Source organism: Mesocricetus auratus, unplaced genomic scaffold (genome assembly GCF_017639785.1).
Source record: "Mesocricetus auratus isolate SY011 unplaced genomic scaffold, BCM_Maur_2.0 Super-Scaffold_100004, whole genome shotgun sequence".
In the NCBI taxonomy this organism is placed as follows: Eukaryota; Metazoa; Chordata; class Mammalia; order Rodentia; family Cricetidae; genus Mesocricetus; species Mesocricetus auratus.
In genome coordinates, this window is record NW_024429189.1 from 85,695,026 (window position 1) to 85,719,961 (window position 24,936).

Here is a 24,936-nt window from a genome sequence, read left to right on the forward strand (position 1 = left end):
AGATGCTGGGATTAAAGGCGTGGGCCATCAATGCCCAGCTTGCTGTAACTTTCTAATTGTTAGGATTATAGGTATATACTACCATACTCAGCTGTATATATTTTAAAACTTATGAATGTTGTTGAATTTGAAATTTCTAAGCAAGTAGAAACTATTTCTGTTTACTATAGGTTAGAGAAATATTTCTGTATAGAATTTTCAGGGGTTATTTGGTAAAAGAATTTAAGATAATGATGTGGTAGCCTATTTCTGTAATCCCATCACTCTGAAGGATGAGGCAGGAAGATTGTTGTGACTTAGAAGCCAGCCTGGGCTATAGAACAAGACCCTATCCTCAAAAAAAAAAAAATCTGTATTTTTTGGTATTTACCTGTAGAGGCAAATACCAAAAAAATGGAATTAAATAATGTATAAATAAACCTGGAGGCAGTGGTCCACACGTTTTAATCACAGTATTCATGAGGCAGAGGCATGCAGATCTTTGTGAGTTTATAGATACAAGGAAACACCGTCTCTAAAAGAAAAAAAAAGTTGTGCAAATATTATCCAGGATTAGAACTGTGTCTTGACTTTTTGAGATAGCATCTTAACTTTATTACCCAGAATAACCTCAAACTTGCAGTCCTCTTGCCCCGCGTGCAAGTGTGATAGAGCACAGCACACATATGAAGGTCAGACAACTTAGTGGAGTTGCCTCTCTCCTCCTTGATGTGGGTTCTAGTGATCAAGTTCAAGTCATCAAGCTTGCAACTTACTGAGTTATTTGACACATTTTTTTTCCTCTTTTGTTTTTCGAGACAGTGCTGGCTGTCTTGGAACTCAGTCACTCTGTAGACCAGGCCGGTCTTAATCTCACAGAGAGCCACTTACTTCTGCCTCCTGAGTGCTGGATTAAAAGGCATGCATCGCCATGCCAGGCTCATACTCATTTATTTTTCTAAAATAATGTCTATGTAGTCCATGCTGGCTTCATCCTCTAAGTGCTGGGATTATAGGCATATGCCTCCTTGAAAAGATCTTCTGTTTTATAAGTATCTAAGGAATAAAAAGCCTTTCACTTATCACTGCCTGAGGGGACAGCCTCCAGCAGTGCAGGGCTCAAAGGGAATCCACTATGCCTTTTTTATCTAAGGGGGCTAAAGGAAAAAACACTCACACTCTCCTCATGGTTTCCTTCAGACTTTTTCTTTATTCTTCTTTTGTATTCTGGTTCTGTATTTGCATTCTCTTTTCTCTACTCAGAAATGTCCTTCTGTCTCTCTTGATGCTTTCCTTCTCTTTTTCTCTCATTCTTGATGTTTTCCTTCTCGCTCAATCTTCATTCTTGATGCTTTCCTTCTAACTCTGTCTTTATTCTTCCTTATTTCTCATTCTTGATGTTTTCTTTCTAACTCATTTTAACTCTGTTCTCTCCCTTACAGCTAATATACCCCAGCAATATAAAAATTACAGTGTAGTTACATTGTTTTTCAAGTGAAGGATTACAGTGAATACAAGTAAAAAAAAAAACAGCATGTTTTCTATATCCCATACATAATTAAACATTTTACATCTTACAGGTGAAAAACAAATTATCCAGAGAACCTATGTACATTCATACCCAAGTATCCTATTATAGATTAATACTGTGTACGTAAACAAGATATTCTTTTACTGGCTGGTACTTTTTGTGGTTACAAAGAAAAGACTGATCACTTTATTACTTGTCTTGAAAGGCAATTTTAGAAAGAATCTTAAAGGAATAAAAAATCTAAACTTTTATATATGAAAGAGAATCAGTCAGCCCTATTTTAAATCTTTAGGGTATATACTCACTCATCAGTTTTTTTATATCAGGAGATTGAGGGCAGAAATGAGTATAAGGAATTAACCATCACCTTTGATCGTCAGTCAACCAATCCTAGCAAGAAAGGCACACCTAATGATAATTGGGCTGCTTTGTTCTTGTTCCCTGACCTTAAAGAGTTCCTCACCCAACTATGTGCCTTTTCTTTTTCTTTCTTTTCTTTTTCTATTTCTTGAGGCAGGATTTCTCTGTATTGCTTTGGAGGCTGTCCTGGAGCTAGCTCTGTAGACCAGGCTGGTCTCGAACTCCCGAGTGCTGGGAGTTCATGTCCCGTTCCCCTTCTCTTGGGTACCATGCATATCTCTCTTAGGGTCCTCCCTGTTTCCCTGACTCTCTGGTGGTGGTATTGTAGGGATAGAAGAAGGTGAAGAAACCCAGCTCAAAATCCAGTTTTATAGGTGGGAAAATAAACATTAGAAATGCTCTGAGATTTGTAAACTCTTATTAAGAACCACATCAGGGGACAGGGCTGGAGAGATGGCTCAGGGTTTACAGTACTGGCTGTTCTTCCAGAGAACCAGGTCTCAATTCCCAGCAACCATATGGTGGCTCACAACTAACTTTAGCTCTTATTCCAGGTGATCTGATACCCTCACACAGACATTCATTCAGGAAAGCACAAATGCATGTAAAAATGAGTAAATCTTTTAAAACATAAAAGGGGACTAGAGAGTTGGCTCAGTGTTTAGGACCACCTACTCTTGTAATGTACTCAACAAGTTGTTCTCAGCACCCCCATCAGTCAGGTGCAGGGGATCCAACACTCTCTACCTGCATTTGTATGTGTATGTGCCCACACAGATATAAACACGTGTACATAATTAAAAATGAAAATCTTTAGGAAAAGAACCACATAAGTAGCTAGGTGTGATAGCACATGCCTAATATTCCAGCACTCAGAAGACTGAAGTGGAAGGACCATAAGTTTAAAGCCAACCTGGGCTGATTTCAAGTAAACTTGGGAGATATATGGTCTAAACTAAACAAAACCAATATCTATAGGCATAGAAGATACTTTCATTGGCTCTGAGGTGAGGTGATGAGAAATAGCCAAAGGTGTGAGAAACTAATAATAGTAATATAACACTTAAATCTGACTACATCTTATGAAAATTAGTATTTTGTTCAAATATTGGTATCTGCTATATACTACTAGTTTCTTCTTCTTCTTCTTCTTCTTCTTCTTCTTCTTCTTCTTCTTCTTCTTCTTCTTCTTCTTCTTCCTCCTTTTTCTTTTTAAAGATTATTTTATTTTATGTGTACAAGTGTTTTGCTTGTGTGCATATATGTATATCAAATGCATGCCTTGAGTCTGCAGAAGCCTGAAGCATGCATCAGATCCTCCTGGAACTGGAGTTACAGATGATTATGAGCCTCCATGTAGGTGCTGGGAACTGACCCCAGTCCTCTGCAAGAGCAGCGAGTGCTCTTAACCTCTGAGCCATCTTTCTAGCCCCTAGATACTTCAATTTTATGAGAGAGTCTCATGTGACCCAGAGTGGCCTAGAATTCAACTTGCTGAAGATGGTCTTGAACATTTGATCTTCTGACACTACCTCTGTAAGGTCAGATTACAAATGTGCACCACCATACCCAGTTTATATGGTGCTGGAACCTAATGCAGTCTTAACAACTGAACTAAATTCCTAGCCCTGCCTGCCTTAGATACTGTTGGAGGTACTAGGAGTACTTCTGAGAGCATGCACCAACAAAAATCTTGAATAATAAGACTTTTATTCTAGCAAGTATTTTTGCCTTCAGAAAACATGCATTGATGGAGACAGTGGTCAGTGCCTAATCTCAGCTACTGGAGAGACTAAGGATTGTAAACTTGAGAATGGGTTATGCCACACAGCAAGATCCTATTTTAAAAAGAAAGAGGAGGGGTGTGAAAATGATATTTGAAGCTAAATCAAATATTTTAGGGTTATTTTTTGTTTGTTTGTGAAACATGGTCTCATTATATAGTACTGGCTGGCTTGGAATTTCCTGTATAGAAAAGACTCACTTTGAACTCAAACCTCTGCCTTCTTGAGTACTGAGATTAAAACAACCATGCTTATTTTAAGTGATAAAAGCAGGACAATTATGATTTATTTGATTTCAACCAAATGAGTCTTCATGAGCTAGATATCAGAAATGTATTTCTTCTGTCTACTCTCATAGCTAATGTGTACACTAAATATTCTAGTCTGCATTTCTTTTGTGTATTGGGGGATACATGTTTGTATGGGCATGTGTGCCTGTGTGTATAGGCATGAAGTTAATTTCAGGTATCTTCCTCTGTCATTCTCCACCTTATTCTGAGACCAAGCCTGACACTGTACCTGGAGCTCACCACAGTTCAGCTATGTTGGTCAGTGAGTCCAGGGGTCTGCTTATCTCTACCTCCTCCCTTCTTTGCCCTCCAGTCCTGGGATAACAGGTTCATGCCCATGTGTCCAGTTTTTATATTGGCACTGGAGATCTGAACTCCAGTCCTCATGCTTACACAGCAAGCACCTTTATCCAGGCTCTAGTTTCCTCTTCTGATGTAGCTTCCCTATTGGTGGCTAGCTGCTAAATAATTAGAAAATTTGACATTTAGTAGCTAATGGTATCTTTCGTTTTGTTGTTGTTGTTTTCTTTTTTTCGAGGCAGGGTTTCTTTGTATTATTTTGGAGGCTGTCCTTGAACTCGCTTTGTAGTCCAGCCCAGCCTCGAACTCACAGAGATCCGCCTGCCTCTGCCTCCCGTGTGCTGAGATTAAAGGCATGCGCCACCAATGCCCGACACTAATGGTATCCTTCTATAACTGAGGTATATCTAAGAAATAGTTTGTTTATACTGTATAGCACATAAGCTACCATTAAAGGCCAAAATTGTTCGATATTCTGCTTATATAAGTTAGTGTATATGAATTATATAGATAAATTTTGTTAGAAATAGTATTTTTGGTAGCCGGGCGGTGGTGGTGCACGCCTTTAATCCCAGCACTCGGGAGGCAGAGGCAGGCGGATCGCTGTGAGTTCGAGGCTGGGCTGGACCGACAGCCTCGAAAACAATACAGAGAAACCCTGTCTCTTAAAAAAAAAAAATAGTATTTTTGTTGTTCAGCATTTAGTCTCTGTAAATTCTAAGTTCATAAAGTTATGCTGATAATTTTAAGTATGTATGTAAAATGTAGTGTGTACCTGATCACACACTTGTGCACACACATAACGTGGCAAGAGGAACATGCCACAGCATGCACGTGGATGTCATAGGATAATTTGTGGTGTCAGTAATCTTTGCTTTTACATGGGTTCTGGGAATAGAACTCAGGTAACTGGGCTTACACAGCAAGTGCCTTTACTACTAAGCCATTTCACTTGCCCCAATGCTGATGCTTCTTTGGTAATTTCAGAGTTTTGATCATCATACTGAAGGGGATATCAATAAAAATGTCAACAATGCATTGATAAGAAGCCTGAGCAGGACCCCATCTAGTTGCAGCAGCGATCAGGATTCAATCAAGGCTGATGGAATCTCTCTGGATGTCAGCAGTAAGGTCTTCCCCTGTTGTCCCCCTTCCCCCCATGCCCCGAGACAGGTTTTCTCTGTGAAGCTGGCTGTTCTGGATCTCACTATGTATATACCAGGCTGCCTCTACCTCCTGAGTGCTAGGATTAAAGGTGTTCGCCGCCACTACCACCTCTATAACCTGGTTAGCAGTAAGATCTTTATGAAGGCTAAATAATAACAGTTATTTGAATCCTTGATTAATAAGTATATTTCAGTTTAGCAAATATTTGAATTCTATATCAACCCTTTCAGTGTTATAGAGCTGATAAGTAAAGTAGTATTTCACTTCCATGTGATTTTTTTTTTAACATTTTTAATGAAATGGGAAGTGGTATACTGCAGCAGAGGAATAGCTCATTTCCTCCAAAAGCTTCTAATTAGTGGGGAAACATTGAATGGAACCTTAAAACTACATTACAGATATTTTGTCTTACTAAGTAAATAGTTTCCTAGAAACATCCTAGTAGATAGAAGCATCATGATCATGAATAGCACGTAAATCTGTAAGATAACTGTCTTAGGGTTTTTGTTGCTGTGAAAAAAACACCAGGATCATGGCAATTCATAAAAACATTTAACTGGTGTGGCTTACAGTTTTAGAAGTTTAGTCCATTAAGGTCATGGCAGGGCATGGCGGCATGCAGCCAGACATGGTGCTAAAAAAAAGGAGCTAAGAGGCCTTCATCTTGGTCCGCAGGCAACAGGAAGTGAACTGTCATACTGTGCATGGCTTTACGCATATATGTGACCTCAAATCCAGCCTCTTCAGTGACAGATTCCTCCAACAAGGCCACACCTTCTAATAGAGCCACTTCCTATGGGCCAAGCATTCAAACCCATGAGTCTATGAGAACATACCTATTCACACCACCACAATAATTAAGTTTTGGTTGTTTTTTGGTATAGGGTCTCACTATGTAGCTTTGACTGCATACAATTGGTCTTAAACCTGCTTCTGCCTATCCAGTGTTGGGATTGGAGGTGTATACCACTATTCCAAGCTTTATAGTTTAGCTTTGTTTATTACATAAATTTTGCTTTGCTTCTAGCACAACGCAATAGCCAAATGGAATCGCAGTTTCTCAGTGACAGTATCTGTGAAGAGAGTTTGAGGGAGGTATGTTAAAGCATTTCTCACTTTAATTATTTTTACATGTATTTAAAGTGTATGTGTGTGAGTTTATATATGACATAGTACACATGTGACAGTCTGAAGACAGCTTGCAGACCCATCGTGTGGGTCTCAGGGATTGAACTCAGGTTCTCAGACTTGGTGCTGAGTGCCCTTACCTACTGAGCCATCCCATAGGCCACTCCTTGTCACTATGGTTTTTGTTTTGTTTCTGTATGTTGAAACAAGGCACTGTGTAGCCCTTGTTGGCTTTAAACTTTACAATGTAGACCAGGCTAGACTTAAACTCCCTGAGATCTGTCTGCATATGCCTCCAAAATACTGGGATTAAAGGTATATACCACTACACACCTGGCTTATTTCTCACTTTTTTTTTTCTTCAAGTCAAGGTTTCTCTGCTTTGCCTTAGCTGTATAGACCAGGCTGGCCTCTTAACTCACAGAGATCCACCTGAAAGACATGTGCCACCACCCAGCTATTTCTCACTTTTAATATACCCCTTTTTTTTCTTTTTGAGCTTACTGTTTTTTGTTTTGTTTTGTTGAGATAGAATGTCAGGCATTTGAGCTAGCCCTAAACTCTCTATGTAACTAGTGCCGGGCTTTGAACTCCTGATCTTTCTGTTTTCACCATCCAAGTGCTAGAAATACAGATGAGTGCCACTACACCTGGATTAGGTATTTTGTTTTCAAGGTAGCTCCCATGTATCCTAGCTGCGCTCAAACTTGATATGTATATGAAAGTAAGCTTAAATTTTTGATGCTGTTGCCTCTACCTTCAGAATGTTAAGGTTACAGAGGTGGGCCACATGCTCAATTTTATGTGGTACTGCGAATCCAGCCCAGAGCTTTATGAATGCTAGGCAAATGTTCTACTAACCATTTTATATTCCCAGTCCTAGAATTTTTTTTAATTATAAAGTATTTCAAGTATAGAAAAGGATAGTTTTCTTCTTTTTTAAAAAAATAATTCGTTTGCTGGGCAGTGGTGGCACACACCTTTAATCCCAGCATTTGGGACACAGATAGCTGGATATCTGTCAGTGCTCTTAACCTTTGAGCCATCTCTCCAGCCCTGTAGCTGGATATCTGTGATTTCAATTCCAGCCTGATCTACAGAGCAAGTTCTAATAAAGCCAGAGCTACACAGAGAGACCCTATCTCAAAAAACAAATAAAAAAATTATTTGTATTTTCTGTACATTGTTTTCCCTGAATGTGTTTCTGTGAGGGTATTAGATCCCATGGAATAGGAGTTACAGACATGCGAGCTGCCTCGTGGGTACTGGGAATTGAACCCTGGACTTCTGGAAGAGCAGCCAGCTCTCTTAACCCCTGAGCCATCTCTCTAGCCTCAAGGCTACTTTTCTTTGTTAAGGATTCAACGTAGTAATCATATGAAATATTATCTTAGTCTATTCTCTCTTACTATAACTGAATACCACAAATTGGGTAGTTTATACGGACCAGTTTGTGTTTCTTTAGGCTTTTGAAGCATAGCATTGCTACAAGCTCAGTATATGCTGATGCTGCCAGGCTGGAGAAATTTCTGCAGAATCTCAGGGTGACTCAGTGTCTCATGACAATAGAGCAGGCTTTCTGAGTTGAGTCAGTTTTCTTCTTATGAAGCCACTTATGTAATCCTGGAGGCCCTAACATTATGACCCTATCCAATTATCTACCACCACATACTATTAACATATAACCATGGGAATTAATGTGAGTTTTGGAGGGATCATACACCTAGCCCTTAGTAAGCATAAATTAATACTAAGGGACAAATTGTGTTTTGAGAAAAAAAATTTTTTGTTTGTTTTTCAAGACAAGGTTTCTCTGTGAAACAGCCCTGGCCGTCCTGGAACTCACTTTATTGACTAGGCTGGCCTCAAACTCACTGAAACCCACCTGCCTCTGCCTCCCAAGTGCTGGGATTAAAGGTGTGAACCACCACTGCCCATCTTGAAAATTATATTAAATAATGTTAAAATGTTAGACTGGGTCTGATGGTCCACATTTTTCATCCTAGCACTAGAGAGACTAAGATTGTAAATTCCAGGCCATACTGGTCTGCATAGCAAATTTGAGCTACTGAGGGATACCTTGTTTAATAACAACAGTTGTAGTAATCTTGCATAAAAATCAACTTAAAAGTTTACTAATGTTTGACTGTTTCCATAACTCAGTAGATTAAGCTGTTTAGAAATGAATCATAAAGAGTCACAGTGCATTTACTTTGACTGTTCATATAAAGTCTTTATTTTATTTTATTTTTTTAGAAACTCAAGGATGGACAAATTACAATAAAGGAGTTCTTCATACTTCTTCAGGTCCACATTTTAATACAGAAACCCAGGCAGAGCAATCTCCCAGCCAAAGTAAGTGCAGTTTCTTGGCAAAGTATTAATATTAGTTAAAATATGTCATACTTACAAAACAATTAAGTTGAACCAGAGCAAACATTTATTAAAAGACAAAACCATGAACCAGGTATGTAGCTCTGTTGGTAGGGGCCTGCCTGAAGCCCTGGCTGCCACGCCTTAACAACCTGAGTTTGTATACCCTGGCAATGCACTTTTTCCTTGCATTGATGTATTTGTTATAATATCAGCTGTACCTACTGTAAAATATTCCAGTGATGCCTTTGGAGGCGAGACCTCAAATTATCCAGCTTGGCAACACTCCCAGTTTCATATCCATGAAGATTTTCTTTTACTTCAGTGGTATAACTAACAAGATCTTCAAGTCTTGGTGTCTATAAAGTAGAGAGAGATCAAATGATGGAGTATATATAGATCATGGGAAATGAGGTTTGTAGCTGTGGGCATCTGGCCCAGGACTTGGATGACTTTTTAGAGTAGAAGAAGTAGGGAACATGTATTTGGTGGGAAGCAGAGGTGTTCTAGTCTTCATAGACAATGTTTACAGCTCCTTTATATGTATATATATTGTAGCATATCAGCTGACTTCACTGGTAGAGGGTATATTTATAGCCTTGCATGAACCATGCATGTTTGTGAAATGGTTGAAGCTAAAGTACTCAAACTCATAAAGTATGATTAGGTTTAATAACTCCTTGGCCTGAAGAATCCAAGTTGATTAAGGTGGACACTTAATCAAAATGAATAAAAAATGTATATTCAAGATGCAAAAACTAATCTACCCATTGAGTACAGTAATAGCTATCTACTATGTTTCTCGGTTCATGAACCTTTTATCCATTGACATTGCTGGTATTTCACTTGACACATGATTATATGCTTCACCTTTTTAAAATTTATTTTTATTTCATATGTATTGATGTTTTGTCTGCATGTATGTCTGTGGATCGTGTGTGTATAATGCCCAAAGAGGCCAGAAGAGCGCATCAGTTCCTGTTGTTTTTCATTCAGTACAGTGGCTGTCCCAACAGGCAATTGCAACTCTGCAGCTACTAGCAGTGGATTGGCCACATGAGCTAAAGCCAGGAGGGAATTCTGTTCCCTCAGGCACTGCAAGGTTGCTAAGGAAACATTATCTAAATCTCTATCCTTCTCTAGGACTCAGTACTCAAAGGCTGAAATGAAAATCCTGCTAGGTCACAAAGGGTAACTTTCTCTCTGCTCATCTTGCAAAAAAGAGGCCGTCCTTCTGCTCAGCCCCCACCAAAGAACCCTCCCTACACTTAGTTCCTTCCTGTCAGCTAGTTGCTGACTCAGCCTTTTGACCCCAGGTTAATTTTATTTAATCAAAGAAATGTAACACATCTTTGTTAACAAAATCAGCAGAAACAAATGTAACATACCTTTACACAGTTAAAATAATTCACAATATTTCCCCTTTTGTTTAAATAAAAATGAAAGTTTTTTAACTTTAACATAGTAAAATTATATACAACAAAAACAGTTATTGCCGGGCGGTGGTGGCGCACTCCTTTAATCCCAGCACTCGGGAGGCAGAGGCAGGCGGATCTCTGTGAGTTCGAGGTTGGGATGGACTGATAGCCTCCGAAACAATACAGAGAAACCCTGTCTCAAAAAACCAAAAAAAACAAACAAACAAACAAAAAACAGTTATTAAGTAAGAATTACATTTACAATATTCAGGCTATTTGTATTTAGCAAATTCAGAGAAAATACTCCATTATCCATCCCATCTTAGTGACTCCACAGTTTTATACCTAACTTACTTTCTATCATAATTAAGAAAAACTATAACTCTATCTAGTCTTCAACTCCATCAAAGACCCCAGAAGGATGTAATATTATTTAACAACAGAGACATCTGGCTGCCTGGACAGTCAACCAAAGTTCTTCTGAAATATTGGGGCATCCATCTTCGGCCTACAGGCCGAAAGTATCTGGCAGACTTTTCAGCAAGAAATTTGAAGAACTGTCCTGTTTTTGTTTTGGTAAAGTTTGTCATTCACTTTTGTCTATGTTCTACAGAATTATCTGGCAGACTCTTCTTTGAAGTAGAAATCTTGAAGGACTGTCTTGTCTTGTTCAATATTCAACAGTCATTTTCTTTATCCCACTTGGCCAGTATGTATAGCATACTGTCATCAATGAAGGCAAGAGCAATTTCTTGCCCAAATAGCTAGCCTTGCCACATTGAAAGCAAACTCCATATGGAGTTTCTTCAATGCCCATCATTCTTTTATGAAGTAAGTTGGTGCTTCTAGGAGCAGATATGTCTCATTGTCATGAAAAACCTTAGGTTATTAACATCTTAAATGCCATATTCTGTAGGTCTTTGAAGTGTTTGAAAATCATATATGTCTAAAATATACTTGTTTAACCTTGAAAACATACCTAATATGACTGCATTTTTAATTATTTTAGGTTAACTACTAACTTCATTTCTTTTTTTAAAAAAACATTTATTTTTTTATGCATACAGTGTTCTGTTGGCATGTATGCCTACATGCCAGAAGAGGGCACCAGTTGTGGGCTACCATGTAGTTCCTGGGATTGCAGACATGAGCCCACTACATTGAATTTCTTTCCTTTGTGTTTTAAATAAAGTGGTTCCTAGGAAGCTTAATTTTTTTTTTACTTTCTTATTCTTTGTATCTTTCACATCTTTGTATTTTATCCCATCCATTTTCCCATTCCTTCGAATCCATCCTCTGGCCTTGCAATACGCCCCCATGGAATAAAATAAAATTTAAGAGAACAAAAGAAGAAACCAGTCTCATCATGGAACCTATGGTGTGACACAGTGAGTCACATAGTAAACCCTTCATCCATATATCTTTACTTGCAATGTTCATTGTAAGCGTCATTGGTGTGGATCGAGGCCTCTGGCTTTTGCTATGCAATCGGTGCTGGATCCTGGCTGGAACTCCTCTTGGTTATCCTGTTGCTGCTCTGTATCATGGAGATCCTGTAGCTTTGGGTTTGCAGGACCAGTCCCTTCAGGCACTCCAGCAGATCACAGATAGAGTGGATGTTGGGGTGAGCCGGTTCATGCCCTGGTTTTGGCCTAGATAGTTGCAGCATTGGTCAGCTTACCAGCTCTCCTTGTCCTAACCTCCAGGGGGAGCGTTCCTTCATTGCCTCAGCTAGTTGCAGAGATGAGCAAGGAGCATACCCAGTTCTCCAGCTTTCATGTCCCCAGGCTCAGCTCTCCCACACCTACACCTTCAGGGCCAGCTCTACTGAAGTACCCTCTCAAGTGCTGCAGCTGATGAGGGGCAGGGCCAGGGCCAGGGGTGGGCTGAGGAGGTGAGGGAAGGCATCTCTCCCCTTCCCATGCCACCACATGACAAACGAGTAATGGGGACAGCTCTCTCATGTTACAACTTCAGGGCTGGCTCACCCATACCTCCAAGATGGACTCTATTCTGTTAAGCTTAATTTTTAAGTGTTGGTTTTCTTTTTTAAGTATACATGTATTATGTATATATGTGTATGTATACATACATGTGGATGCTTAGAGGTCACAGGACAATATTGGAGCCACCTTGCTACCTCAGTTTTCTTAAAATAGTTCGTAATCATTTTAAAATCACTTTCGGTCAATATCCTTAGCTCACCTGAACACCTGGGGAAGAGTGGACTTTGAAGTTTGAGATACGAATAGAGGGTTGAACTTGTAACTTACTGTGTAAACTTTGTGTAGCACTTAAAGTTTCTGTGTATAATTTTTCCTCCACAGTATTGGGGATTGAACCCAGAACCTCAGACCCTATACGGAGCTACACACCCAGCCCTGTTGTATAACTTTTAAAAATAGGCACTGTAGCCAGGAGGTGATGATGCACATGCCTTTAATCCCAGCTCTCAGGAAGCAGAGACAGTCTGTGTCTTTGAGGCTTACTGGTCTACAGAGCAAGTTCCAGGACAACACAGAGAAACCCGTCTCAAAAAAAAAAAAAAAAAAAAAGCCAGGGTCATTCTAATACTGAATTTGTTTTTGTATGTGGTTTTATCCTCAAAATGCCAGTTTTAGTCAGGTATTGGTGCACTCACTTGTGTAATTCTAGGGCTTGGGAGGATCAGGAAGGAGGTCAGTGTAATGAGTTCCAGTCTAGACTAGCCTAGCTATATGAGACCCTCTGTCAAAGGAAACAAAGATGATGACGGATAGGATTAGGGAAGTGGGGGTGGCAAGGGGAGGGAGAACTGGGATTGGTATGTTTAAAAAAAAAAGATAAATAAAATTGAAAAAAAAATGGAGGGAGCTAGAGAGATGCCTCAGAGGTTAAAAGCACTGGCTGCTCTTCCAGAGGTCCTGACTTTAATTCCCAGCAACCACAACCATCTGTGATACGATCTGGTACCCTCTTCTGGCCTGCAGGTATATATGCAGTTAGGACACTGTACATTAAAAAAAAGGGGGGGGGAACGACAAAAAACAACATCTGGTTCTTCCAGACATGGTGTCATAAGCATGTAATCCAACAAGAAGATCACAAGTTCCAGACCAGCCTAAACTACATAGTTAGGCTCTTTTTTTTAGATTTTTCAAAGAAAAATGTACCGGTTTTGATTGACTACTTTAGTTTTCTTTCTTTTCTTTTTTTAAAGTTTACTATAAACACATCACCTACCCCAGAAGATCTGATGTTGAGACAGTATGTTTATGGACCCAAGATACAGATTTACAGAGAAGATTGTGAGCTTCTTCGCCAAAAGATTGAAGAGTAAGAAAGTTTTAATTTTTTTTCCCTTGTGATTGTATTTGGAGGGTTATAATAAACAAATGGTCTGTGTGGTATTTTAATTAGAATAACAGCAGCATGGAAAAAATGGATAGAATTAGTTGGCAGTATGACATGAATGGAAAACCAGTTCTGTCTACAATTTAGAGTATTCAATGTAGGATATGTAGAACCAGGGGCCAGACATTCTTGGAAAAAACCTGAGGAGGAGGAGGGGAACCCTCCCAGGGTGGGAGGTCTAGAGTTTGGGACTCATGGTCTGATCTACTAGTGGGGGAGAAAGTCCCAGAGTCTGCCTAGACCTATCCTAACACTCAGAATCAAGTCTGTTCATTCAAGAATTCAGCACCTCCCCCATCTCTGCCTCCTCAGTTCCCTAAAGGTACCAGGGACTTCTGTGTCATCCTCAAGTCCATCCCCTTCCCTGTCCATGTCCTCCCTGCGTGCGCCGGGGTGGGGGTGGGTGGGGGGGTGGGCTGGGGGTGGGGAATGCCCTTTGACCTCTCTGACTCTGATTCTTCTTTTTTTTTTTTTTTTTTTTTTTTTTGGTTTTACGAAACAGGGTTTCTCTGTTTTGGAGGCTGTCGGTCCAGCCTGGCCTCGAACTCACAGAGATCCGCCTGCCTCTGCCTCCGGAGTGCTGGGATTAAAGGCGTGTGCCACCACCGCCCGGCTTCTGACTCTGATTCTTTTCACTTCCCAGCATCATTGTGACACTAACTGCTGTTCTTTAAATGTTAAAGAATCATGCTTGCTATGTTTCCTGAGTGAATTCCCCCTTTTATGACAGAAAAAAAATGAAGATCATTAAATTTGGCTGTATGTTTAAATTGGCTTTTTAAAGCAGAATTCTAAATCCTATATTAACTTTTTTGTTTATTTTAGATTAAAGATATCTGCATTGAACCAAGATAAACTATTACCTGATGTAAATAGGAACTTGTGGGAAAAAATGAAAGACTACTCTGACGAAGAGGTATTTTTATGTCATTTTCTGAATAAAAACTGACAAATTTCAAGATGAGAAACTGTTACTGAGCCTGACATGCCTTTAATCCCAGCACTCTGGAGGAAAAGGCAGGTGGATCTCTGAGTTCAAGGCCAACCTAGACTACAGAGCCAGTTCCAGGGCAGCCAGGGCTACACAGAGAAATCCTGTCTCAAAAAAAAAAAAAAAAAAAAAAAAAAAAGGAAAGAAACTATTATTTTATGGTATGGAGTTCTTTAATTTAGTGATATAGTGTGCTACTGTAGCCTTACCTAATTATTACCAAGTAGCTGTTCCAATGTGTAATGACTAATTTAGCATGTAAAATATATACCATGTTCCTTCTTTTTTATTGGCATTTACCATAGATTTAAATAAAGATTTTCTTTAATTTATTAGCTATTTATTAATTCATTTTACATGTACACTAGTATATAGTAATATTTTGTTAATTAACAGCCAGTGTTTTTCTAGTCTGTAAAATGAATAAGTGAATTAAATCAGATCTGAGATCTTTGATTATATTTTTAAATAGATATTCAGAATAGATATTAGGTGTGGTGGCACAACCTATAATCCCAGCACTTTAAAGACAGAAGCTAGAAGATCACATTTTAAAAACCATGTTGTTGGGGCTGGAGAGATGGCTCAGAGGTTAAGAGCACAGCATGTTCTTCCAGAAGTCCTGAGTTCAATTCCCAGCAACCACATGGTGGCTCACAACCATCTATAATGATGTCTGATGCCTTCTCCTGGTGTACAAGCATGTACACAGATTTAAAGAAAAAAGACCAATGTGGTCTGTATAATGAGTTCCAGATCAGACAGAGAAGTTCTTGCTTTAGGAATCAGAATCTAGATTAGCCTAGGACAGGCAGTCTAACCTGTCTTCCCAGACCTTACTTATCTTATCTGACTTGTTTTTTTAATATAAAATGCTTTTTAACTCTCTCATACAGCTAAAGACCTACGGGATTTACCTTAACAAAATAAAATCACGTTATACCAAGATGACGAAAGTCTTCACTCACCAAGGAAAAGTGGCTCTGTATAACAAATTGGTGCATTCAGCTGAGGTAATTCGAGATAGTTAATATATAACAATTTATAGTGTGAAATTGAAGAATGCTTCTTAGGAGACACATAAATGAGGATTGCTATAAAAGCGTGTTTATAAAAAGTGAGATTATATTAATCAAAAGCTTCAACTTTGAGTTTGAGACCAGCCTGGTCTACAAGAGCTAGTTCTAGGACAGCTTCCAAATCTACAGAGAAACCCTGTCTTGAAAAAAACAAACAAACAAACAAAAAACCCAATATATGTCTCATCTCATTGTCATCCATATTACATTTTGAAATAAACTGTGATTTTGTCTTCCCCATTCATACATACGGCAGTATTATCTCCCTTATATTCATAACCAGTTGCATGTGTATATGTTTATCCTTTTCTGTTTATAAAAGCTCTATGTAGGGCTGAGAATGTAGTTCAGGAGCATTTGCTTAGCATTTGTTCAATTTCCTGTTTGAGAGACAGGAGTAGGGTGTTCCTGCCAGTGATCTCGGGCATGTAAGCCTGTACACAAGAGCAAACAAGCAAGGTAGCTCTGCTTGATAAAACGCTTTATTGGCAAATAACTATAGAAATGTTGTATACAGTATCTTCTTTTACAGAAATAAAAATTAAAAAATAGGGCCTGGACAGATGGCTCAGGGGTTAAGGGTGCTGGCTGGTGTTCCAGAGGTCCTGAGTTTAATTTGCAGCAACCACATGGTAGGATCTGACTTCCTCTTCTGTTATGCAGAGCACTCATACATAAAAAGTAAATGAGATTAAAAAAATATTTGTGTCTGGTCAACATACCTACAGGAAATTGAAGCAGGAATATTATCATAACTTCTGTACCACATCACAAGAACCTGTCTCAACAACAACAGTAACAAAAACAGACAAACAAAAAAACACTAAAAAGTCTGTAATTCTGTTTGATCAGTGTTTCCCATATCTACCTGGTCACAGAAAAAAAAAAACCTTTTTAAGTAATATTAATATCCATAGTCATGAAACACATATAGAAAAGAAATGCTATGATGAAAAGAAATAAAGAATTAACTCATTAATCTTTTAAAATTAAATTGATAAAATTTAAGTCCAGATTAAATGTCTTGACCTTAATTTTAAGATTTGCCTGTTTATACCAGTATGGTGACACAGGCCTGTAATCCCAGCTGCTTGAAAGTCTAAGATAGGCACATCACAAGTTCAAGGCACCTGGACAATTTAGCAAGACCCTGTCATTAAATAAAAAGTGAACAAAAATTGGATAGTAATAAAGAGCAGTAGTAGATCATATGACCAGTATGTTCAGTTCTTGTACTGCCAAAAAAAAGGAAAACAAAGTTTGCCATTTATGATTGTGACAATAATTGACTTTTATAAAGTTGAAATACTATAGTAATTGAACTATTATTAACCTTTGTAATCTATAATACTTTATGTTTAGAATGAGGAGAAGAAACTTCAGATAAAAATAAATGAGATGGACAACATACTTAAGAAGATCAGTAATTGTCTCACTGAAGTGGAAATAGGTAAAGTATTCATGTTTTCCTTGGGTGAGGATAGAGCTCAGTGATAGAATGCTTGCCTACCATGCCCTAGGCTCAGTCCCTGCAACTACTCAAAGTTAAAGGGTGATTTCCTATAAATGCTTCTATATGGTATAAAATTAGGTCTTACTATGCTATTTTAGCAGCTTCAGTTCTTAAAATGAGGCAAATTTAAACCCTTTTTTGGGCTAATGAGAAGGCTCAGGGCATAAACGTTCTTGCCACCAAGCCTGATGTCCTGAGTTTGATTTCTGGGACCTATGTGGCGGAAGAAGAGAACTGATTCTCACAGTTTTCCCTCTGACCTCCATAGGAATGCTGTAGTGCATACCCCTCACACAAAGTAAAGATAATGAAAAGTAATAGTAAAACCTTGTTTGCTATAATCATCCATAATACAATAAAGAAGAGATGCCCAAGAAATTAAGTCAGTTTTCAAAGCTCTTCATAACCTATACCATAGTCTTGTATGGTTTTGCTTATTTTGGGGACTGTCTTTCTGTGTAGCCCAGACTGGCCTGGAATTTATCTAAGCTAGTCTTATGATCCTTCTCCTTGCCTCCTGAGTGCTGGAGTTACAAGTGGGTGCCTGTGTGCCCAGTAGTCTGTGTTTTTTGTTTTGTAATCACACTTGCTTGTTTCATTGTTTCTGAGTGTGTTAATACGAGGTTTATTTTTTGAGATATATTTATTTTTATATTTTATTTTAAGTGTATGGGTGCTTTGCCTGCATGTGCACCATGTACATACAGTGCCCATGGAAGTCAAAAGAGAGTGTTAGACCTCCCTGGAACTGGAGTTATAGATGGTTGTAAGTGCTGGAATGTGGGTACTAGGAATCACAAGTCTTAGCACCCACATTGCAGCTCACAACAAGTCCTGGTATCCACCTGGTCCTCTCGAAATTATGGAACTATCCTCTTTGGCCTCTTAGAATCCCAACTAAATTAGTTTTACTTTCCTTTGTCTCCTTTAGGATCACAAAATTCCACATATTCATCAAATTTTGGTTCCCTAGTCATTAGTCTGTTTCCTTGTTTTACATTGCTGATTGGTTTTTTTTCTTCCTCAAACATTTATCTTACTTTACCTCTATGACATTATACAACCTGACTCTGATTCTGTTCTTTATTACTGGGTTTTCCTTTTAGCTCCTGTGTTGTCTTTTCTTACTCATACTAACCCATCGGCACCCAGGTGAGGTTTTCATGGCTGCATATAAATTTAGTTCAGGGGATCCAACACCCTTTTCTGGCATCCACAGGCACATGCACACATGTGCACACCTTTGTCTAGACACACACACACACACAGAGACATACACATACACATAAAATAAATCTTTAAAAATTTATAAGTTCCATGGAGGCATGTTTTTTTTTCCATGTTCTTTAAGTCCCTAGCACTACGTATTGCACAGTAAAAGTGTCTAATACATGTGTCCTGCATTTAGTTGAAAATGAATATATGAATATAATAATTTTAAAATAACTTTCTGCATATTACTTTATTTTCTATTTCACAATAAAATAGAGGCCATCACACTAGGACTTCCAAACTTTCTAATATCAAAGAAATCAAATGAATGTTTATTCATTCTTTCATCCTTCTTTTCTTTTTCCTGAGGCCAGTCTTTCCATCTAAACTGATTCTGCCAGGTGTGATAGTGCATACCCTGTAATGCCAACACTGGAGAAGCTGACTATTGAGGCCAGCCTTAGCTACGTAGTGAGTACTAGGCTAGCCAGCGCTACATAGCAAGATCCTGGCTCTTAAAAAAAAAATTAAATAGGACTGGAGAGATGGCTCAGAGATGAAGAACACTGACTGCTCTTCCAGGGGTCCTGAGTTCAATTCCCAGCAATCACATGGTGGCTCACAACCATCTGTAATGAGATCGCTCTGCAATGAAATCTGGTGCCTTCTTCTGGCCTGCAAGCATAGTAAATAAATAAATCTTTAAAAAATAAAATAAATAAACTTGATTCCTATTATGTCTTCTCAGGAATCTTATATTACTGATTTCTTTTTTATCATATATTTAATGTCTCCATTTCCATTGAACTTGTTTACATAACAGTCATCCTTAAAAAAGGGCTAAGGGAACCGGGGGTTGTTGGTACACACCTTTAATCCCAGCACTCAGGAGGCAGAGGCAGGCCTCTGTGAGTTCGAGGCCAGCATGATCTGTCTACGCAGCGAGTTCCAGGACAGCCAAGGCAATACAGAGAAATCCTGTCTCGGAAAAAACAAAAAACCAGAGCTAGGATGTAGTTTACTTCGTGTTAAGTGTTTCCATCTCCAGCACCAACTCATGAAGTCGGATATGAATGTACATGCATGCCTATGATCTCAGCACTCTAAAGGTTGAGCCTGAAAGAACAAAAGTTCAATGTCGCTGAGCGGTGGTGGCGCACGCCTTTAATCCCAGCACTCGGGAGGCAGAGGCAGGCGGATCTCTGTGAGTTCGAGGTCGGGATGGACCGATAGCCTCCGAAACAATACAGAGAAACCCTGTCTCGTAAAAACCAAAAAAAAAAAAAAAAAAAAAAAAAAAAGTTCAATGTCTTCCTGAGCTACATATTAAGTTCAAGGCCACCTGAGGTACTTGAGATCCTGTCTCAAGAAATAAAAATAAAAATAAAAAAGCAAAAAAGATTGGGTATGGGTGGCTCAAATCCTGTAATCGAAGCATTTGAGAGGCTAAGGCAGGTAGAGTACCTTGATTTCAAGGCTGGCATGGTTTACATTTTTGAGTTCCAGGCTAGCCCCAATAGTATAATATCCATAAAAAAAGGGGAGAGGGAGGGACTAGAGAGCATTGGCAGTGAAGCCTTTAATCCCAGGCCAGCCAGGTTTACAGAGCAAGTTGCAGGACAGCTATCTCAAAAAACCACAAAAACAGAAAAAGAAAAACCCAACAGCTGTGGTTGTTAGGTAGCAATAAATGTCTACCCTTTTCTTCTTTAATTGTTCATTAGCTAATTTGCTTAGTTGTTTGTATCCTTTATGTGCTTAGTATGTAGCACTCAGTATTAGAAACACACTAGAAAACAAAAACAAACATGGTTTGTGCCCTTGTGGACCAATTTTTTTTCTTACGAAGACAGGATATCATGTAATATAGAATGACCTCTAAACAAGTAGTTAAGAGTGGCCTTAAACTCCTGATCCTCTTTCCCCTCCCCACTACTGGGATTGAGTACATGTACTACCATGCCCAGCTCCTTATGGAACTTTTAATCCAGAAGCAAGAGTAGACACTAAACAAATAAACTGGGTGTGGTGTTATACACTTGGCATCTCAGCCTGTAAGAGATGGAGTCAGGAGAATTAGGAGTCTGAGGCTATGTAATATGAGACCTTTCCTCAAGAAAACAAAGCACCTTCACCCCAAAAAGTAATTTTATAGTAAATTTTGTAGAAGATGTTAAAGGTGATGATACTTCAATAGAAATTTGACCTAGGATTAAAAGATCAAAGCAGTCTTCCCTATACAGAATAGACTTTTCAGTTAAAATCTGAAAGATGAATAGGAGTATAAAAAGTAAAAAATAAGAGAAGCCAGGCTATGAGTGTGAATCCAGCCTAAGCTACAGAGTAAAACCCTTTCTTTTAAAACATATAACTTACTAGGAAAAGCCAAAACTACCTGTCTTCAAAAACCAAAAAAAGAAAAACAAACAAACAAACAAAAAAACACAGGCCAGACATCCCAGCACTTAAGGAGGCAGAGGCAGGCAGATCTCTGTTAGTTCAAAACCAACCTGGTGTGCATATCAAGTTTCAGGAAATTTTACATCAAATAAACAAACCACAGATGTGTGCGCCTGCACTTGTGTACGTACACACAGAAAGAACACACAACAGACTATTCAGAATTAATATGTACAAAAAGTCTTATGTGGAAAATACACCGACTACATGGGTTTGAAGATAGAGCCAGATTAGAATAGAGAACAAAATGTGATCCAAATAAAACTAGATTTAGTATTAGGGCTAGATATAGGGCAGTCTCATAAGGAGTTCTAAAAATTTTCATGACCAGTGAACCGTAATGTGTATATTAAGCACTAATGATGGTATAAGGGTTTGATTAGTTGAAAAAAAAATGCAAGCTGGTTGTCATGGTATGTATCTGCAAGCACACAGACACACACATATATGTATGTGTATATGTATATATGTATATGTATATATGTATATATATATATTCTACATAATGAGTTCTAAGCCAGTTTAAGCTACATAATTAAACCCTACCTTAAGAAAAAAATGCTAGGGGGGGTAATTGTTGAAGTAAAATTTAAGCTTAGAGTAGGCACAGTAACACATGCTTCTAATCCCAGTACTTAGAAGGTACAGGTGGATCAAGAGTTATCATCACCTTACTCAGTGAGGTCAGCCTGGGCTCCAGGAGACCCTGTTCCAATCATAAACAAACAAATAAATAAATAAAAGTTGTTTTTTGTTGTTGTTGTTGTTGTTTTGTTTTAGATACTAACTTGAAACAAACTGGGCATGGTGATACTCCTGTAATCCTAGCTACTTGGGAGACTTCTGCAGTAAGGTCACAAGTTTATAGCTGGCTTGTGCAGTGTCTGTGCAAAACCCTTCTGAAAAGTACTAGAGAAAGGCCAGCAATACTTGATTAATTCTGATCTTTTAAACCCATGAAGGGAGGAAAGAACTGACTCCCAAAAGTTGTCTTCTGAACTCCAAGTGCTTACACCACACACACACACACACACACACACACACACACACACACACACACACACACACTGGATTTTTATTTTTTAAGTACAAATCACTATCATTAGCTCAGAGTTCACCTATCTGATACCAGAAGTCGTCTACGACCATACCACCCTAAACCTGCCTGACCTCGTCCAATACCAGATGTCTACAAAATTATAGTTCAGGGCTTAATTGGCAGAGGATGATGGATATTTGTAAATATTCCCAGTATTTCATCTTGAGCCATCTACTGTCTTATTCCCAATATTTAATGTGTCACTTTTACCTGGAGTTTCTTTAATGCTTGATGTTTACCTTAGAAACTAGGAATTTGGAGAATGAAGAGAAAGATGACCCTATGGAAGAATGGGACTCTGAGATGAAAGATGCAGAGAAAGGTAACTAACTTAGATAAGGAGATAAGTTCAGTGGGTTTAGTGGTGGTGCATACCTGTATCCCAGCACTCCAGGAGACTGTCTCAAAAAACAAAGATGAGTCCAATGAGGAGAGCAATTTTGTGTTCATTAACACCTTAAATAGGATTAGGTCAGAATTTCCAGTAAACTAAATGATTTTTGTGGCAACTTTCTGCTGATGTCCTTTTTATGCTTGCTTTGTTTTGTTTTGTTTCCACAGAACTAGAACAGCTGAAAGCTGAAGAGGAGGAACTCCAAAGGTCAGCTGACAGTTGAATGTTCAAAAAAAAAAAAAAACGCAGTTCCTAGATGTGGTGATTTGTGATTTAATCTTTGTGCATTTTAGGCCTGCCTTGTCTACATGGGGAGCTTCAGGCTAGTCCTAGCCAAGGCTACATAGTGATCCTATCTCAAACACACACACACACACAGACATGTGCATAAAAAAAAGAAAATTAAGCCGGGCGTTGGTGGCGCAAGCCTTTAATCCCAGCATTTGGGAGGCAGAGGCAGGCGGATCTCTGTGAGTTCGAGGCCAGCCTGGTCTACAGAGCGAGTTCCAGGACAGCCTCCAGAGCCACAGAGAAACCCTGTCTCGAAAAACCAAAAAAAAAAAAAAAAAAAAAAAAAATTAAAAATACATTCTAAGTGCTAGCAAGGAACAGTTAAGTCTGCTCTTCCAGAGGACCTTGGTTGGATTCTCAGCACCCACATGGAATCTGACAACTGCCTGTAATTCCAGTTCTAGGGATTCTGATGTCCTCTTCTGGTCTCCTTGGGCTCCTGCACACATGTGATGGTGCTTGTAAACTCAGGTACACACATGTGCACTTAAAAATAATAAATCTTTTACCAAATGTTAAAGGTAAAGACTTTCAGACTAGAGAGATAACTCAGCGGTTAAAAGCACTGACTGCTTTTCCAAAGGACCTGGGTTCAATTTCCAGCACCACATGGCAGTTCACAACTGCAGGCAAAGCCCCAATATACATAAAAAAAATAAATAAAAATCTTAGAAAAAAAGACTTTCAGAATTGTTAGATACATTTAACTCTAGTAATCAAAAATGCAAAAAGGTTATCTGTATTTTAAGATGTTGCATTTATTTTTCTAATAAAAGTAAAAGCTTAATAATTATGTTTTAAAAATAGGGAACCCCAAAGATATCTTCTTTGATCTGAAATTGAGAGACAATGATATATATCTTTTCTAAATAGACCTATATTAATGTAGTTGGTTTTTTTTTGTTGTTGTTGTTGTTGTTTTTTGGTTTTTTGAGACAGGGTTTCTCTGTATTGTTTTGGAGGCTGTCCTGGAACTCCCTCCCTCTGTAGACCAGGCGGGCCTCAAACTCACAGAGATCCACCTGCCTCTGCCTCATGAGTGCTGGAGATAAAGGCGTGTGCCACCAATGCCCGGCTTATTAATGTTTTTTTTAAAAAAAATCATCTCATTGACAGCTGTCCAGCTTATAACTCCTTATCATAAGACATTTAATGTATAGTTTATGTATTTTTAGTATATGTGTGTACATGTGTACCTGCATATATGTGGAAGCCAGAGGGTAACATCAGGTATCTCTTTGTCTCTCTCCACCTTACTTTTCTGTTGTTTTGTTTTTCAAAATGGGGTTTCTCTGTGGCTTTGGAGGCTCTCCTGGAACTAGCTTTTGTAGACCAGACTGGTCTCGAACTCACAGAGATCCGCCTGCCTCTGCCTCCCAAGTGCTGGGATTATATGCCATTACTGTCCAGCCACCTTACTTTTTTTAAAACTAGGTCTCACTATGTAAATCTGACAGATTTGGAATTTACTAGGTAGATAAGACAGACTTTGAACCCACAAAGATCTGCCTGCTTCTGCCAACTGAATGCTGGGGTCAAATATGTGCACCACCGTGGCCAGCCTCTACCTTAGCTTTTAAAACAAAGCCTCTCATTGAACTCAGAGCTCAATAATTGGTTATACTGACTGGATAGCTAACACCAGGATCCCTCATTCTCTGAGCCTCCACCACTAAGGTTACAGACATTCACAGCCTTGCTTAGCCTTCCCTGGATGCCAGGGATCCAAACTTGGGTCCTTATGCTGTCACGAGGAAACTTTTATTACCTGAGTCATCTCCTCATCCCCAAAACATTTTTTCCTGTTTTGAGCTAACTAACAAATACTTTGTTTTTCTGTGAATACTTGATTTTATTTGCAGAAAGTTCTTAGAAGTGGAGGCACAGAAAACACAGACCCTTGCTCAGATAGAGTTTATAAAAGAACAAACAAATAAAACTGAAGACTTACTGGATCAAGCAAGGTAAGGAAAAGCAGGTGTCACCCAGTTTCTGTTCTGTCTTGTGCTTTATATGCTGCTATAGAGCTTTGGAGGGTTTTTCAGGTTTTTAATGTTTTGGCTTGGGCTTTCCCTATGTTGCCAAGACTGGCTAAAATTTCTGGGTCCAACCAATCGTTGTACCTCAGCTTCTCAAGAACACCCACACTCAAACATCCAACAAATGATATGGAC

The 24,936-nt window shown here is 38.8% G+C and overlaps 1 protein-coding gene across 2 annotated transcripts in view; it reads left to right on the top strand.

The window, feature by feature from the left end:
- Knl1 (kinetochore scaffold 1) overlaps window positions 1-24,936 on the top strand; it is a 61,867-nt gene that overhangs the window by 27,529 nt on the left and 9,402 nt on the right. For both annotated transcript variants that reach the window (XR_005877337.1, XM_040746050.1), the window contains exons 11-20: window positions 5,232-5,370; window positions 6,439-6,506; window positions 8,796-8,894; window positions 13,530-13,645; window positions 14,549-14,639; window positions 15,611-15,727; window positions 17,156-17,243; window positions 22,322-22,399; window positions 22,639-22,678; window positions 24,625-24,726. Coding sequence is in view for 1 of the 2 variants with exons in the window: in XM_040746050.1 (XP_040601984.1) it covers window positions 5,232-5,370; window positions 6,439-6,506; window positions 8,796-8,894; window positions 13,530-13,645; window positions 14,549-14,639; window positions 15,611-15,727; window positions 17,156-17,243; window positions 22,322-22,399; window positions 22,639-22,678; window positions 24,625-24,726 (938 nt within the window). In the remaining variant the exon portion in view is untranslated. The remainder of the gene's footprint in view (window positions 1-5,231; window positions 5,371-6,438; window positions 6,507-8,795; window positions 8,895-13,529; window positions 13,646-14,548; window positions 14,640-15,610; window positions 15,728-17,155; window positions 17,244-22,321; window positions 22,400-22,638; window positions 22,679-24,624; window positions 24,727-24,936) is intronic.